The sequence below is a fragment of the Terrapene carolina genome, unplaced genomic scaffold, assembly GCF_002925995.2.
Source record: "Terrapene carolina triunguis isolate 2854851 unplaced genomic scaffold, T_m_triunguis-2.0 Scaffold837, whole genome shotgun sequence".
NCBI classification, from domain to species: Eukaryota; Metazoa; Chordata; order Testudines; family Emydidae; genus Terrapene; species Terrapene triunguis.
Window position 1 is genome coordinate 4009669 of NW_020665188.1, and position 18103 is coordinate 4027771.

General features: G+C 48.8%; 1 protein-coding gene across 1 annotated transcript in view; it reads left to right on the plus strand.

The window, feature by feature from the left end:
• The window catches only part of RAB6B (RAB6B, member RAS oncogene family), a 147986-nt gene that overhangs the window by 105392 nt on the left and 24491 nt on the right, over positions 1–18103 (plus strand). Inside the window, exons 3-5 of the mRNA XM_024213424.3 lie at positions 563–616; positions 7736–7841; positions 16426–16537. Coding sequence (XP_024069192.2) covers positions 563–616; positions 7736–7841; positions 16426–16537 — 272 coding nt within the window. The remainder of the gene's footprint in view (positions 1–562; positions 617–7735; positions 7842–16425; positions 16538–18103) is intronic.

Consider the following 18103-nt stretch of genomic DNA (forward strand, 5'->3'; position numbering starts at 1 on the left):
AAAAATGTTTAGAGGTATGGAACAGCTTCCATATGACTGGGACTTTTCAGCTTGGAAAAGAGATGACTAACATGGGATATGATAGAGGTCTATAAAATCATGACTGGTGTGAAGAAGGTAAATAAGGAAGTGTTATTTACTCCTTCTCATAACACAAAAACTAGGGGTCACCAAATGAAATTAATAGGCAGCAGGTTGAAAACAAACAAAAGGAAGTATTTTTTCACACAACGCACAGTCAACCTGTGGAACTCTTTGCCAGAGGAAGGCCAAGACTATAACAGGGTTAAAAAAAAGAACTGGATAATTTCATGGAAGATAGGTCCATCAATGGCTATTAGCCAGGATGGGCAGGGATGGTGTCCCTAGCCTCTGTTTGCCAGAAGCTGGGAATGGGCGACAGGGGATGGATCACTTGATGATTACTTGGTCTGTTCATTCCCTCTGGGGCACCTGGCATTGGCCACTGTTGGAAGACAGGATACTGGGCTAGATGGACCTTTGGTCTAACCCAGTGTGGCCGTTCTTATGTTCTCTCATTTCCTGTCTCCCTCTCTTACAGGCTACAATCGGAATCGACTTCTTATCAAAAACCATGTACTTGGAAGATCGGACAGTAAGTGGCAGACGCTGCTGAACCGCTGACCATGCCAAAAGAAGTTCTGTGCAGACCCCTGTGGAAGAGGGAGCCACTAGCTATAATTCCTTCTATGCTGTCCAAACCTATCCCAGCAAATACCCCAGCTGGGCCCCTCTCTTTCTCTTTCTGCTGCCAATGTTTGACTTTCACAGATGGCTTCACTCACAGTTTGGGTACTTAAGGGGACTGAAATCCCCTTCCCCTGCCTCCATGCACAGTAACTTCCCCCATGCGGCTTCGCTGCTGACCTCCTCCACCCCACTTTGAGAAGTCACCTCACTAGTAGTGGGGTGCAAGGATGGCTGCATACCAGAATGACAGTTGTCGCCTCCCTTGAGCAGAGAGGGACAGTTGGGTTGGGGTGAAGGTTGAACATTTCCACCAAGGACTGACCTCAGAGTACCAAAGCCCTAGGCCATCCAAGTCATCAGGAACCCACAGACACAGGACTGTGCTGAAGGAGTCCAGCTGATTGACACACTTACACCAAACACCCCAAAGGAGGGAACTTTGACACAACAGCCAACTCTGTCCCAGCCCTGCACATAGAGCCTAGAGACCCCCGTCTCCACTGCCCTTCTGCTCCCCTCCACCCCATGGAGGCCCTGACCTTGTGTGGACAGAGTTCTCTCCCCACATGTATACACACATCAAACCCCATGAAAGTGCTTGGAACAATCACAGCCCTCATATCGGGGGGAGCAAGGGCAGCTCCCTCCATGAGGCGCCAGGGGTACAAATTGCCACACAGGGGGAGGGGAGAGGCAATTAGATGGCGCTGCTTCCTCTCTTCCATGCTGGCTGGCTGCTCCGGGCAGGGGCATGGGGCAGTGTGTGCGTTCCTGGGAGCACTGAGGGAGATTGGGCCTCCATTCCCTCTTGACCCTCCCCTTGGGGTGATGCACCTCCACACCCGCCCATCCAGTCAGTACTTTAAGACCAGATTGGGCAGTCCATGGCCAGGTAGGCCACTCTCTCTTCTAACTCCCACGCAGGCCTTTCTGCCCCTGGAGAGCAATGACCACATGTAGCTAGCACCACAACTCACCCCAAATGGGCTGGAGAAGGGGAAGGGTTGTGCCGGTGAGGGGCATGTGCAGTGCCTCCCTGTGCAACCTGTGGGGTGGGACTGCCTGCTCCTAGTGCAGATCAGTGCTTTCAAGACACAGTTGAGCCCTGAGGAGGTGGGAAGAAATGCCCTGGCTCTTCAGTTTTGCTGGACAAGGGCAAGAGGTTATCCCCACTGGCCAGCCATCCCCTGTAATCTGCCAGCTCACAGATCGTACAGAAAATGGCACTAGAAGGAAATCTGTTTCAAGTTTTTGATTTATTGATTTTTGGGGAAAATTTTATACAAGGGAATGGGAGAAATGGAAGTGAAATGTAATGAGATGCTACAGCTTCATCCATAAACAGCCTCTCACCACTATCACCGTGTTAATGCACTCACAGACATCTGTCTTGGGTTTAATGGGCTGGTTCTATTTCAAACAGCACTCCAGTCGTTCTGATGAAATCCACTGCTCAGCCGCAGTCAGAGTGGAGGAGTGACTACAGGAAGGCATGGCTACATTCCTTCAAAGAGAATTTGTCTCCGACCCAAGAGTTGGAGGGTGAAGACAATTCAGCTCCCACAATTTTTTAAAAACATCATAGTCTTAGGCCTTTGAAATGGTGTGGGTAGACACAGTGCTCATGAATGTGAGGGACTAACCTCACAGTGCTGAGTCATTAGAATTCAAGTTGGCACTGAACAAGCTCCCCTAACACAGCTCTGCCAATGCACCAAGGTCCTGACCTGTAATACTAGGCCTGAGCAAGGACTGAGAATCATTAGATGGTGGGGGTAGGGGAGATAAACAAATAGGGACTAGGCTGGGGCTCACCAAACTCATGTCTTCTAATGATCTAAGATTTGAAATCAGGTTTCCAGGGGTGATAGGCAACCATTTACTCAGTACACACACTTAATTCCCTGTTTGCACCTCTCTTTCGGGTTCAGGTTTTCATATGCATCCTTTCACCAGCGGACTCCACCCCTGGCCAAGGAGAATGAGCCTTTTCGTGTTCAGCCTCCATCTCACTTCTCAACAATTGGACGCCAGCTGTGACCTGGGATTCCCCATACAGCCGCATTTTCCTTTAGTCAGAGGAGTTGTTCCATAGGAGACAGGGGCTGGAATTTTCAATGGGGCCCAAGGGAGTTGATGTTCAGTGGGGAATGTGGTGCCTAACTCCCTTAAATTCTTTTGGCTTACAGATGTATTGGAGCATAAGCTTTCGTGGGTGAATACCCACTTTGTCAGATGCATGTAGTAGAAATTTCCAGAGGCAGGTATAAATATGCAGGCAGGAATCAGTCTAGAGATAACAAGGTTAGTTATATCAGGGAGGATGGGGCCCTCTTCTAGCAGTTGAGGTGTGAACACCAAGGGAGGAGAAACTGCTTTTGTAGTTGGCTAGCCATTCACAGTCTTTGTTTAATCCTGAGCTGATGGTATCAAATTTGCAAATGAACTGAAGCTCAGCAGTTTCTCTTTGGAGTCTGGTCCTGAAGTTTTTTTGCTGCAGGATGGCTACCTTTACATCTGCTATTGTGTGTCCAGGGAGACTGAAGTGTTTTCCTACAGGTTTTTGTATATTGTCATTCCTAATATCTGACTTGTGTCCATTTATCCTTTTACGTAGTGACTGTCCAGTTTGGCCGATGTACATAGTAGAGGGGCATTGCTGGCACATGATGGTGTATATTACATTGGTGGACGTGCAGGTGAATGAACCGGTGATGTTGTGGCTGAACTGGTTAGGTCCTGTGTTGGTGTCACTGGTGTAGATATGTGGGCAGAGTCGGCATCGAGCTTGTTGCATGGATTGGTTCCTGAGTTAGAGTTACTATGGTGAGGTGTGTGGTTGCTGGTGAGAATATGCTTAAGGTTGGCGGGTTGTCTGTGGGTGAGGACTGGCCTGCCTCCCAAGGCCTGTGAAAGCGAGGGATCGTTGTCCAGGATGGGTTGTAGATCACTGATGATGCGTTGGAGAGGTTTTAGCGGAGGACTGTAGGTGATGGCCAGTGGAGTTCTGTTGGTTTCTTTCTTGGGCTTGTCTTGCAGCAGGAAGCTTCTGGGTACACGTCTGGCTCTGTTAATTTGTTTCCTTATTTCCTCGTGTGGGTAGCGTAGTTTTGAGAATGCTTGGTGAAGATCTTGTAGGTGTTGGTCTCTGTCTGAGGGGTTGTAGCAAATGCGGTTGTACCTCAGCGCTTGGCTGTAGATGATGGATCGTGTGGTGTGTCCGGGATGGAAGCTGGAGGCATGAAGGTAGGCATAGCGGTCAGTGGTTTTGCGGTATAGGGTGGTGTTGACGTGACCGTCACTTATTTGTACTGTGGTGTCTAGGAAGTGGACCTCCCGTGTAGATTGGTCCAGGCTGAGGTTGATGGTGGGGTGGAAGCTAACAACCCTGCCATTATAATGTCATACAACCCTGACATTATAATCAAAGAGGCTGATAAAGGAGGTGCTGTTGTCATCATGAACAGGTCTGACTACCAAAAGGAGGCTGCCAGAAACTCTCCAATACCAAATTCTACAGGCCACTTTCCTCAGATCCCACTGAGGAATATATTAAGAAACTGCACCATCTACTCAAGACACTCCCTACACTAACACAGGAACAAATCAGCATACCCTTAGAGCCCCAACCGGGGTCACTCTATCTACTACCCAAGATCCACAAACCTGGAAATCCTGTACACCCCATCATCTCTGGAATTGGCACTCTCACTGAAGGACTGTCCGAATATGTGGATTCTCTACTCAGACCCTATGCCATCAGCACTCCCAGCTATCTCCGTGACACCATTGATTTCCTGAGAAATGCATTGGTGATCTTCCAGAAAACACCGTCCTAGCCACCATGGATGTGGAGGCTCTCTACACAAACATCCCACACACAGATGGAATACAAGCTGTCAGGAACAGTATCCCTGATGATGCCACAGCTGAGCTCTGTGACTTTATCCTCACACACAATTGTTTCAAATTTGGTGACAATATATACCTCCAGACCAGTGTCACCGCTATGGGCACCCACATGGCCTATGCCAACATTTTTATGGCTGACCTGGAACAACGCTTCCTCAGCTCTCGTCCACTCATGCCCCTTCTCTACCTACGCTACATTGATGACATCTTCATCATCTGGACCCATGGGAAGGAGACTCTGGAAGAATTCCACCACAATTTCAACAGCTTCCACCCCACCATCAACCTCAGCCTGGACCAATCTACACGGGAGGTCCACTTCCTAGACACCACGGTACAAATAAGTGACGGTCACGTCAACATCACCCTATACCGCAAACCCACCGACCGCTATGCCTACCTTCATGCCTCCAGCTTCCGTCCCGGACACACCACACGATCCATCATCTACAGCCAAGCGCTGAGGTACAACCGCATTTGCTACAACCCCTCAGACAGAGACCAACACCTACAAGATCTTCACCAAGCATTCTCAAAACTACGCTACCCACACGAGGAAATAAGGAAACAAATCAATAAAGCCGGACGAGTACCCAGAAGCCTCCTGCTGCAAGACAAGCCCAAGAAAGAAACCAACAGAACTCCACTGGCCATCACCTACAGTCCTCAGCTAAAACCTCTCTAACGCATCATCAGTGATCTACAACCCATCCTGGACAACGATCCCTCGCTTTCACAGGCCTTGGGAGGCAGGCCAGTCCTCACCCACAGACAACCCGCCAACCTTAAGCATATTCTCACCAGTCACCGCACACCTCACCATAGTAACTCTAACTCAGGAACCAATCCATGCAACAAACCTCGATGCCAACTCTGCCCACATATCTACACCAGTGACACCAACACAGGACCTAACCAGTTCAGCCACAACATCACCGGTTCATTCACCTGCACGTCCACCAATGTAATATACACCATCATGTGCCAGCAATGCCCCTCTGCTATGTACATCGGCCAAACTGGACAGTCACTACGTAAAAGGATAAATGGACACAAGTCAGATATTAGCAATGGCAATATACAAAAACCTGTAGGAGAACACTTCAGTCTCCCTGGACACACAATAGCAGATTTAAAGGTAGCCATCCTGCAGCAAAAAAACTTCAGGACCAGACTCCAAAGAGAAACTGCTGAGCTTCAGTTCATTTGCAAATTTGATACCATCAGCTCAGGATTAAACAAAGACTGTGAATGGCTAGCCAACTACAAAAGCAGTTTCTCCTCCCTTGGTGTTCATACCTCAACTGCTAGAAGAGGGCCCCATCCTCCCTGATTGAACTAACCTCGTTATCTCTAGACTGATTCTTGCCTGCATATTTATACCTGCCTCTGGAAATTTCCACTACATGCATCCGACGAAGTGAGTATTCACCCACGAAAGCTTATGCTCCAATACCTTTGTTAATCTATAAAGTGCCACAGGACTCTTTGTCGCTTTTTACAGATCCAGACTAACATGGCTACCCCTCTGATACTTAAATTCTTTTGGAAATCTCAGTCTAGATTAGTTATTGGATTATTAATTGGCTATGGAGCCTTTTGTGCGCCAGTAGAAATCCATCCCAGGTTGGCCATGACCCGTTTGGCCTGGGTGACCGGAGTTGGTGGCTTCACTCCAGTTCCCAGTGGACCGATGTTCATATTCTCCAAACCACCCTCATGACTGGCACTAGTTGACCTCTTTGGCTATGTCTACACAGCCCATGACAGCGAGCCTCCCAGTCCTCAGGTCTGCAAGCCTCATGTTATCTTGCTTAACCTAGCTGTGGAGACAGCGCTTTGATGTTGTGGCTCAAGCAGGAGCTTGGACTAACCTCTGCCTCAGCTTCTGAGCCCAAGGTCCAGCCCAAGCTGCTATGTCCACACCACCATTTGTAGCACAGGCCTGAATCTGTCAACCCGGGCTGGGAGGTTCGCTGGCGCAGGCTGTGTAGATATGGCCTTTGCTGCTAGGGCAACAAACTTCATAGGCAGGGAGACCGAACTCTTCTTTGAGCCCTAGGGCAGGTCCTTCCCAAGTAGGTTTGAGGCACACAGCTGGGATAGCGTGGGGAGTCTTGCGCTGCCACTGCCTGGGCTGTAACGGCTCTGAGGAGAAAAGGAGAACTTCACTCGCCAGGGTTGTCAATCTAGCACTAAAACATGTATAGTTATTCCATCTCCATGTTCCTTTAGGCCTGGGCTCCCTCTTACTGCTTCGCCAGCTGAGGAGAGCTGGATGAAAAATTTTCAACTGGAAAAAAAATGCAGATTTGGAGACACTGAAACATTTTGCAGATTTGTGTCATTTCTGCCAAATTGTTTGTGTCAAAACCCTCCCCCCCAGCCCAAAAACCTGAAAAAGACCAAATATTTTGGTTAGAAGGTTTTGAAATGAAACAATTTGATTTTTTTATTCAAAATGACCTTGTTATGAAACATCCTTCAATGTTTTATTTTAAAAATGTTTTAAAGAATGCTTGGCATTTTGTTCAACCCATAACAAACATTTCTTTTTTTAAACTTTTCGATTTGCCAAAATTTTGAAAAATTCATTTTCGGGTCAACTTGAAACTAATTTTTTCCCCAAAATTGCCAGCAAATCGAAAAATCCCTTATGCCTCTATTCACACTCCTGTAACGGCTCCTATTTCTATACCGTGCCCTTTCATCGCTCCAAACAGCTTAACGAAGTTTGGACTTCACCCACACTTGAAATGTAGCTCCTTCTGGGATGGAACATGGCAGCCACTTAACAGCACCCAGCAACACCTCCTAACAGACTAGGACAGGAAATGAGGACTGCAATATTTCCAAATGGAATGCCAAAGGGAATGTTAAAGATAGATGAAGAGAGAGTCGCAAAACTGTTGTCTGAGGCTGGGAGTTTCAACGCAACCTGTGGAAGTTAGCAGCCTGAGTCTCATTGGCACCGATCTCCCTTGGGCTCTTTGGAAAACTCCACCCTAACCACCTCTCCTGTTCTTCCCTTCTGCCTTCACCACCCAATTCCTCCTTTCTTTTTGTTTCTCCTGCTAATTGTTTGTCTCTCATCTGCCCCCTCCCCCGGCAGGTCCGATTGCAGCTCTGGGACACGGCGGGCCAGGAGAGGTTCCGAAGCCTGATCCCCAGCTACATTCGTGACTCAACAGTGGCCGTGGTTGTCTATGACATCACAAGTGAGTCGTGCTTTCCTTCCCAATGTCCGTGTGCCCATGCTTGGTGCTGGAATGGCAGATGCTACTCCGCTGCTACCCAGCGCGGATGTGGACCACTATTTAGGAAGGCAGTAATGCAAGGCAGGGAGCCAGAATCGGCTCCAAAGCAGGGATGCAGGGATGTACTGCAAAAAATGCTGTGCAGCGGGGAGGGGTAAGTGCAGACGAGAGGGAAATCAAAGTTGTCTAGAACTGCAGATACATACAAGGTCTCCTACAGCTCCGGTATGGCCAAGCTCTGCTCAGCGCAGGACCTGAGGGGGTGCTGGATGGCAAATGTGGCTGATCATCAACTTTGCATTCCCCTGGTTCCTGAGGCGCTCTAAATTGTGCCTCTTATGACAGACTCCAGGGGGCTGCCACACCAACCAGGGATGGCCTGTTAGGGCAGCTTTACAGCCCTTGGCTCTGCGGGTCTGGGAGCTGGTCCCAAAGGCTCTCAGAGTCCAGCTGGGGGAGTCTTGGCCGTCAGCGTAAAGTGGCTGAAAACTGCAACCGGAGCTGTAGTGGGAGCGCTTGGCACAGGGGTGCAGGCCTGCACAAGGTGTGGGGAGGTGGAGGATCCATCCCCAGGGATCTCGTGTAGCCACTCTTTTTTACTGTTATTTCTGTTACCTTGGGGCTAGGCGCTGTACGAACACACAGTTTTACTGGTTTAGACACAGGAGGTCCCTCATCTTCCCTCCGCAGAGTCCCCATGTCAGTGCGTAGTGAGTGTAGTGTGTAGTGAATCAGAGGGCATGTTCTCATAGTGAACAGCACTGGCTACTCCCCTCTCCAGAGCTCGTGAACACTGGTTGGGGGACAGCCTGTACTTGAAGGTGACCCAAGGACATCCCTTGTTCCAAGGCCAGTGCCCAGGAGTACCTGTCCCCGCTGGCTATGCAGCAGAACTCAGCTGGCTCCCATAGATCTCGTGCAGGGCAGAGCATTGGGCAGGCTATGGAACTGGCTTGATTCAGTGCTTTTGTTACACTTAATTAAACAATTGGTTAATGAGTCTGGAACTGTGTTTTTATACCACAGATGTAACACAGAACAAGGGAGATAGTAGGTACAGGACAAGGAACCAAGGGGCACTGTGAAGTGGAACTGGACTCATAAGAGCTGACACTCTGGGTCAGACCATGATCCATCTTCCCTAGTATTCTATCTCCAACAATGGCCCATACCAGAGCTTCAGGAGGAGTGTACAGAACAGGGTAATTATGGAACAATCCACCCCGTCTTCCACTCCTGGCTGCTGGCAGTCAAGCATAGGGTTTAATCCCTGACCATCCTGGCTAATAGCCACTGGTGGACCTGTCCTTCATGAACTTATTCAATTCTTTTTTGAACCCAGTTATACTTTTGGCCTTCACAACATCCCATGGCAATGAGTTCCACAGGTTGACTGTATGTTGTGTGAAAAAGTACTTTCTCTTGTTTGAATTAATTTAATTGATAATCCCTGATTTTTGTATTGTGGGAAAGAGTAAATAACACTTCTGTATTCACTTCCCCCCCTCCCCAATTGGCATTTTATAGACTTCTATCATATCCCCGCGTAGTTGTCTCTTTTCTAAGCTGAACAGCCCTAATCTTTTTAGTCTCTCCTCGTATGGAAGGCGTTCCATACCCCTGTTCATCTTTGTTGTCCTTCTCTGAACCTTTTCCAGTCCTACTGTGTTCTTTTTGAGATGGGGCGATCAGAACTGGACACAGTATTCAAGATGTGTGTGCACCATGACTTTATATAGTGACATTATGCTATTTTCAGTCTTATTTTCTATCTCTTTCCTAATAATTCCTAACATACTGTAAGCCTTTTTGACCACTGCTGTGCACTGAATGGAAGTTTTCAGAGAGCTATCCACAATGATTCCAACATCTTTCTTGGGTGGTAACAGCTAATTTAGAACCCATCATTTTATACGTATAGAGGGATTGTTTTCCAATGTGCATTATTTTGCACTTATCCATCCTGAATTTCTTTGGCCATTTTGTTGCCCAGTCACCCTGTTTTGTGAGATCCCTCTGTAACACCTCACAGTCTGCTTTGGACTTGTCTTGGAATAATTTTGTAACATCTGCAAACTTTGCTATTTCACCCCCTTTTCCAGATCATTAATGAATAGGTTGAACAGCACAGGTCCCAGGAAAGATCCTTGGGGAACCCTCCTGTTCACCTCTCTCCATTGTGAAAATTGACCATTTATTCCTATCCTTTGTTTCCTGTATTTTAACCAGTTACTGACCCATAAGAGGACCTTCCCTCTTATCCCATGGCTACTTAGTTTCCTTAGGAGCCTTTGGTGAGGGACCTTGTCAAAGGCTTTCTGAAAGTCCAAGTATACTATATTGACTGGATCACCCTTCTCCACATGCTTGTTGACTCCCTCAGAGAATTCTAATAGATTGGGGAGGCATGATTTCCCTTTACAAAAGCCGTGTTGACTCTTCCCTAATAGATTGTGTTTGTGTGTGTGATGATTTTGTTCTTTACTAGAGTTTCTACCAATTTGACTGGTACTGAAGTCAGGCTCACTGGCCTGTAATTGTGAGGATCTCCTCTGGAGCCCTTTTCAAAACTCGGCTTTACATTAGCTACCTTCCAGTCATCTGATACAGAAGCTGATTTACGTGATAGGTTACATACCACAGTTAGTAGTTCTGCAATTTCATATCTGAGTTCCTTCAGAACTCTTGGGTGAATACCATCTGGTCCTGACAACTCATTACTGTTTAGTTTATCAGTCTGTTCTAAAACCTCTTATATTGATGAATCAGTCTGGGACAATACTTCAGCTCTGTTGCCCAAAAGGAATAGCTCTGATGTGGGAATCTCCCTCACATTGTCTGCAGTGAAGACAGATGCAAAGAATTCATTTAGCTTCTCTGCAAAGGCCTTGTCTTCACTGAGTGCTCATTTAACACCTTTGTTGTCTAATGCCCCCACTGCCTGTTAGTTTTTGCATCTTTAGCAAGTTGCTTCTCAAATTCCTTCTTGCCCTGCCTTGTTACACTTTTACATTTTATTTGCCAGAATTGATGCTCCTTACGCTTTTCCTTATTAGGATTTGACTTCAAAAATTTAAATGATGCTTTTTCCCTCAGCATGGTCACTAATCAACACCACCTCGAATGGAGGCTCCCCAGGGCAGAAACTATGCCTTTATTTTCACTGCCAAGTACCATTCATTCCTATGATGCTAGAGACAAATATACTCCATTCTGAACTATTCTTTGATGCCTGAGTTTCCCCCACCCATTTGCTGTCTCAGAAAGGGTTGTCTGTTTCTGCTCAGTTGTGTGCAGGTCTGAGATGTACTCCAGAGTCCTTTACATGGCCAGCAGCAGCACTGAAGCACAGCTGTAACTGGTACAATCTAGTGTAAGTGGTACAAACGAGCTTAGGAGCTACAAAGGACTTCTCATGCTTACTCCTGAAGGAAGAAACATCATAGGAAAGGGACCATGTGCACTGCTCAGATGGATGGGCCTGTAGGCAGGGAGCTAGATCCTATCTTCATGGAGAGTGGCACTGCATGTAGGGCTGGCCAGCCACAGTCCACCTTTCTCAATGTCCATTCCATAACTAGGAAGAGGATGCCTCAGAAGTGATTGATTTGTAAATCTCTGCATCCATCCAAGGGCAGGTGATTTCATGGGAAAGACAGTTGGTCTGTCATGTCATCAGATGCTGGACAAACATGTCTAGGATTTATTTCTTGGACAGAAATGCTGGGATAGATCCTCAGTGGGTGTGAATCACCGCAGCTCCATTGAAGTCAATAGCACTATGTTGATTGACGCCCACTGAGGAATTAGCCCATCATATGATATAGCTCACAGATTGAATCATACAAGACGTCAGTGAGAAGAATGCTTGTACTCTTCGTAGCTAGCTGCGTGTTTATTTTTGTAAAATTCTATTAGAGATTTGCTATGTCAGAAGAGCCACGTTTAGATAAGAACATAAGAATGGCCCTACTGGGTCAGACCAATGGTCCATCTAGCCCAGTATCTGTCTTCCAACAGTGGCCAATGCCAGGTGCTCCAGAGGGAATGAACAGAACAGGCAGTCATCAAGTGATCCATTTTCTGTCTCCCATTCCCAGCTTCTGGCAAACAGAGACTAGGGACACCATCCCTGCCTATCCTGGCTAATAGCATTGGTGGACCTAGAACATTTGTGTTCTTTGTGTTCATACACTTGTGGAACACGGGCAGCTACACAACATCCCAGCAGTAAGCAGTGGAACTGTTATATCAGATAGGATGCTACCACAGAGAACCAAAGTCATGCCTGGAGTAACTCCGTTGGCCTCAGCAGAGCCACAGTCAGGATGGAAGTGACACATAGGACCTGATCTGCTAGTGCTTCGCCCCCTGTGCTGCACAAGTCAGACCTCTCCCATGCTAATGGATTGCACCCAGCACCCAGTTTTCTCAGGCGTAAATGAGGATACATGGCAGTGGAGAATCAGGCCCCTGGTGTATATTATTCCTAACCTTATAGTTCTAAGATGACCTGCTCTTAGGGTCCCATCTAGGGTGACCAGATGTCTCGATTTTATAGGGACAGTCCCGATTTTTGGGTCTTTTTCTTATATAGGCTCCTATTACCCTCCACCCCGGTCCTGATTTTTCATATTTGCTGTCTGGTCACCCTAGTCCCATCCCTGTAGCCTCTCCAAGGAGAGGGTGACACTATGTGAAAGGGGAAGCGTGTGGCTCCCTTGAGGAAGAAGAACAAAGCTCCCATCTTCACAAGCCAAAGCTACTTGCTTACAAGGAATTCAGTCCCAGCGGTAACTTTCCTAGGGCAGCCAGCCAGCCCGTTCTGCAGCTCGGTTCTCAGGAGAAGGCTTTCCTGAAGAGGGAGTCCTGTATGACACCCTAAAAATGGCCAGGCCCACTTTTCAGATTCAGCAGGCCTGGGCAAAGCAGCCAATCGGAGGAGATTTCCTAGGAGACCAGGTGTGTCCTGCACCCCCAAAAACATTCTAGAAGAATGTGGAAACCCACAGCCTGGGCAGGTCCAGCTGGGTGCATGAGCAATGGATGGGGGTGCAGGCAGTAAACCTGGGTGGGTGCAGAAGGAACTGGGGGCGAGTTGCATCTTGGGAATTTGCACACACTGAGTGTGTGTGATTGGAAAGACCAGATTGGGAGGGGTGGTAAAAGGAGGTGTAGAATGAATGCAGGTTGGAGTGTCTGGAATGAATATATGAAGCGGCTGTGAGTGGGACAAACAGGCAACGTGGGCATGCAAATATGTGTAAATGAATTCAAATTTATGCAAATTGCCCTATCCTGGGGATTCTCAGCTACAATGCAGCAGCTGTGAAGCAAGGACAAGAATTCAGAACCAGGCCTGACCTGTGTACACTGGTGATGAGAGGTGCCCATACAAGTCAGCCCTGTCCAGCAAGAAGGCAGTCTCCATGCTGAACAAGCATTGCAGGCTGCTCTGCTGCTACAGAGATTGAAAATGAGATCCAGTGCCTTTCCGCTGCTGTGGATCTCGAAGGCAAGGCCAGCCTTTGGCACGCTGACCTTTCTTTCTGCTTTGTATTCCGCTCCCATTGGTGGCACGGACGTGGGGTTTCTGTCGTGGCTGCTTCTAACAGAAATGGAAATGCAAAGTGACAGAGAAGTGACACGGGGGGCAGGGAGGCAGCTGCAGCAGGAGGGTGCCAGGGTTACGGAGCTGATCTGGGGATGTATTGCTCATTCACAATGTGTTGCTAAAAGGCTCCTCAGGACAGGACTACACCCCGAGTCCCTGTTTCAGTTGTCGTGCCTCCTCTCTGCATGCTCTCTCTGATGGGCGGCAGGTTCTCGACAGAGCTCCAGAGCAGAGACTGGGCCCAGCCCTTTGTGTATTGAGCTGAGTTACTGGCTGGAGAAACAGTCCCCAGTGAAGCTACATTCACAAGAGAATATGTCATCCTCAGCGGAGTGAACCTCTCTGCTGTTGTAGATTCAAGAGGTGGGTCGGGTGCCATCCTGGCAGGAGTTGGATAGAACTGGCACGTGCAGCCAGGGTGGCGGTGACATGTGGAGCTTAGTACGCAAGTGGGAAGTTACGGACAAAAGTAATAGCAGCCGCTGACGGCTCTTTTTCCTCATTTTCCTTCATCATTTGACCTTCCACCTCGTACCCCTCCTCATGCCCTTTCTCCTGCACCCTCCCTCTACTCAGGGACTGTGGCATTCACACATCCCTTTGTTTCCACTCTCAGCCCCATTCCTCCTTCCGCAGACTCCTTGAACAGGAGATCTGTTCCAACCTCCATGACCCCTTCCCCCCAGCTCGCCCTGGCCTACTGCCATCAGCCTCTTCCCACCATAGACTCCTGCCACCAGCGCTGTTAATGTCCTTCTTGGCTCCTCCCTCTTGCCTCCCCGTCTTGCACCTTGTGCAGACCAGTCACCCTGTGCAACTGGGTGTGAAATGCTCCCATGCACTCATGCCAGGGGTGGCATGTCACTCTGCACAGGGGAGTGGAGAACCAGGCCCATTGTCCTCACTCTCCATCACCTTTCTGATGCCCTCAAACCGATTCGTCACCTCCAATTCTTCTCTCACTCTTCCAACATCTCCGTCAGCCTCTCTTTGGTGGGCTTCAACTATGCTGCTCTTCCTATGTGCCCCCAAGCTCTGCCCTCTCCCCCTCTATGGTGTCCCTTTAGTGCCCTTTAGAGGGTAACATGGGTTGGACCAGGAAGGGATCTCCCCTTGCACTAGCCAAGGAGAAGGGGGCAATGTGAATGCTCCTTACTTTAGTCCCTGCTGATCTCTCATGCTCCCATGAGTTTGTCAGGCACCTCTCCGTTGATGACTCCCAAGTCTAATTATCTTTCTGTTCATCTCTTCTGTCCTTCTCCAATATTTCCTCTGGAAGGGCTCACCCAGACGCTTAACTGGCTCTGTCCCTGTAAGCACCGTCTTTCCTGTTGCACAAGCTACTCACTTGGTGTTCTCTTTTCCGTGATTTCTTTCCTTCTCCCTTTACATCCCAACCTATGAGGCACTGTACAGCTCCATGCCTGCCTGTAGTGTAACATAAAGGACAATACGCAATGAGACAAGGTGAGTGAGGTAATCTGGATAGAAAGCTGGCTAGATTGTTGGACTCAGCGGGTAGTGATCAATGGCTCGATGTCAAGTTGGCAGCTGGTATCAAGCGGAGTGCCCCAGGGGTCGGTCCTGGGGCCAGTTTTGTTCAACATCTTTATTAATGATCTGGATAATGGGATGAATTGCACCCTCAGCAAGTTTGCAGATGATACTAAGATGGGGGGAAAGGTAGATACGCTGGAGGGTAGGGATAGAGTCTAGAGTGACCTAGACAAATTGGAGGATTCGGCCAAAAGAAATCTGAAGAGGTTCAACAAGGACAAGTGCAGAGTCCTGCACTTAGGAACGAAGAGTCCCAATCACTGCTACAGACTAGGGACCGAATGGCTAGGCAGCAGTTCTGTAGAAAAGGACCTAGGAGTTACAGTGGACGAGAAGCTGGATATGAGTCAGCAATGTGACCTTGTTGCCAAGAAGGCCAACAGCATATTGGGCTGTATTAGTAGGAGCATTGCCAGCAGATCGAGGGAAGTGATTATGCCCCTCTATGTGGCACTGGTGAAGCCACACCTGGAGTATTGTGTCCATTTCCGGTCCCCCCACTACAGAAGGGATGTGGACAAATGGGAGAAAGTTCAGCAGAGGGCAAGGAAAATGATTAGGGGGCTGGGGCACATGACTCATGAGGAGAGGCTGAGGGAACTGGGGTTATTTAGTCTGCAGAAGAGAAGAGTGAGGGGAGATTTGATAGCAGCCTTCAACTACATGAAGGGGGGTTCCAAAGAGGATGGAGCTAGTCTGTTCTCAGTGTTGTCAGATGACAGAACAAGAAGCAATGGTCTCAAGTTGCAGAGTGGGAGGTCTAGGTTGGATATTAGGAAACACTGTTTTACTAGGAGGGTGGTGAAGCACTGGAATGGGTTACCTAGGGAGGTGGTGAAATCTCCATCCTTAGCGGTTTTTAAGGCCCGGCTTGACAAAGCCCTGGCTGGGATGATTTAGTTGGTGTTGGTCCTGCTTTGAACAGGGGATTGGACTAGATGACCTCCTGAGGTCTCTTCCAACCCTAATATTCTATGGTTCTATCTCTTTTACTGAACCTCACCCCCCTTGTCTCTAATATCCTGGGACCAAGACAGCTACAACACCACTGCAAACAATACTTAATGATACTGTTACGAATGCTTTGCACTTAGTGCCTTTCTGTAAACACCACAAGGTGCAGTATAAGCTTTACATTTTTAAACCTCACAACATCCCTGTCAAGTGTGATCAGACCCTGAAATAAACTGAGATACCAGGGATATTTGACTTGTCCAAAGTGACCCAGAATCCAATTCTCTTCTCAGTGACACCAGTGTAAAACCGGGAGTAACTCGACGGAAGTCAATCAAGTTACCACAGCAGATCACACAATTGGCAAAAATCATTCTCTTTCTCATAGCCACCTGCACTGTTTTGTCTCCTCACTCACAGATCTCAACTCCTTCCAGCAGACATCCAAATGGATTGATGATGTCAGGACAGAAAGAGGAAGTGATGTCATCATTATGCTAGTGGCCAACAAGACGGACCTCGCAGACAAGAGGTAAAGGAGGAGCCAGGGGCCAGGAGGGTGGGGGTGGGGACCGGGTATGGAAGAGAGCGGCATTATCCTTACAGCCCAGCAGTTCTAGAGCGGATTCTCAGATGTCACAGCTGATAAGCACTGACGTACCATTGGGAGACCCCTGTTCCGGTTGGAAGACTGGCCATGTTCAAATCGCTGCAACAGCCACGACACCTCTTTTCCTGTTGTGCCCCATGGTAACTCAGTGGGTAGCATACTGAATTTTACATTTTCCCTTGGGGAGGGCACTGAAATACTGTGAGTGTCAGATTGTCCGACCAAGTGTCATTACTGGGGTTACTCGGTACCCCAACCACTGGAGTGCCAGTAGCGTGCCCAGCATACCACGTCTCAGAGGCAAGGACTGGAGGTACTGCAGCAGCTAGGCCCTGCCGCGCTAGCCCTGTTGGGTCCCAGTAACCACTGAGACACATGGCTCAAGGAGAGGTTTGTACTGAGGCTGGCAGGAAAGGGGAAGGCCACACACACACTAGGGACAGAGGCTAAGTGAGCAATAGCGGTTCCTGCCTGGATACCTGGGGCAGTCCAGTCAAGAGCAGGGCTCTGCAGGGCTACTGCCTGGGGTGCCCGCTCCAGGCCAGTCTCTGTCCCAGCAAATAAGCCTTTGAGGGTTCCCAAGCCAGGCTCAGTTAGTGTCTCTCATTGGGGCCCCTCTGCACTGATTCTGTGCCCAACTGCAACTGCTCCCCCAGAAGTCCCACACAGACCTGCACCAGCTGGAGCATCCAGCAGTCACAGTGGTTCTGTGCACAGTTCCCTCATTCCCAGGGCTTCTCTCCAGCTCCCTGCTACCCTGCAGCTCTCGCTCCCAAACCAGAGCCCCGTCACCTCCCGGCTCAGGATCTTCCCCTTACCTGGCCTGGGGCAGGAGTACAGTGGGGCTGATGGGAAATGTAGTCCCCTGATTTACAGATCCATGACCAGTGTTACTGGAGTAACCCCCTGCTAATGGCTCCTTCCATAAGCAGATCGGTTTCCATGTGTGCAAACCTCCTGGCCATGGCTACTAGTCTGCAGGATCCTGTCTCCCTCCCAGCAGCCTGTCTTGCCTTTTATAGGGGTCCTGAGCCTGACTGCAGTAGGTGCAGCAGCCCCTGATTGGTTTAGCTCAGGGACATGCTGCCAGGAGGCACTCAGCTGGGCCCATGGGTTCCAATCAGCCTGGATCAAAATATGAGCTGTTGAAGACAGGCTGGGAAGAAGTGGGCATTTTTGGTTGTGGCTGCTGACTAATAATGCCTAGCCCTTATCCAGAGATCTCAAAGTGCTCTCCCAAGAGGTAAGCATCATTCTCCTCATTGTACAGAGCTGAAGGCCTTCTTCCTCAGAGCTATTTGGGCACCTAACGCACATTGATTTTAGTGGGAGATAGGGCATCCTTTGAGGTTATGGGCCAAAGCAACTTAGCCTATAGGCCAGGGGCAGAGCTGGGACTAGAATCCAGGTCTTCTGTGCAGGGACGGCTCTAACTTTTTTGCTGCCCCAAGCAGCAAAAAAAAGCGCCGCCCCCCGAGCCCCCCCCCC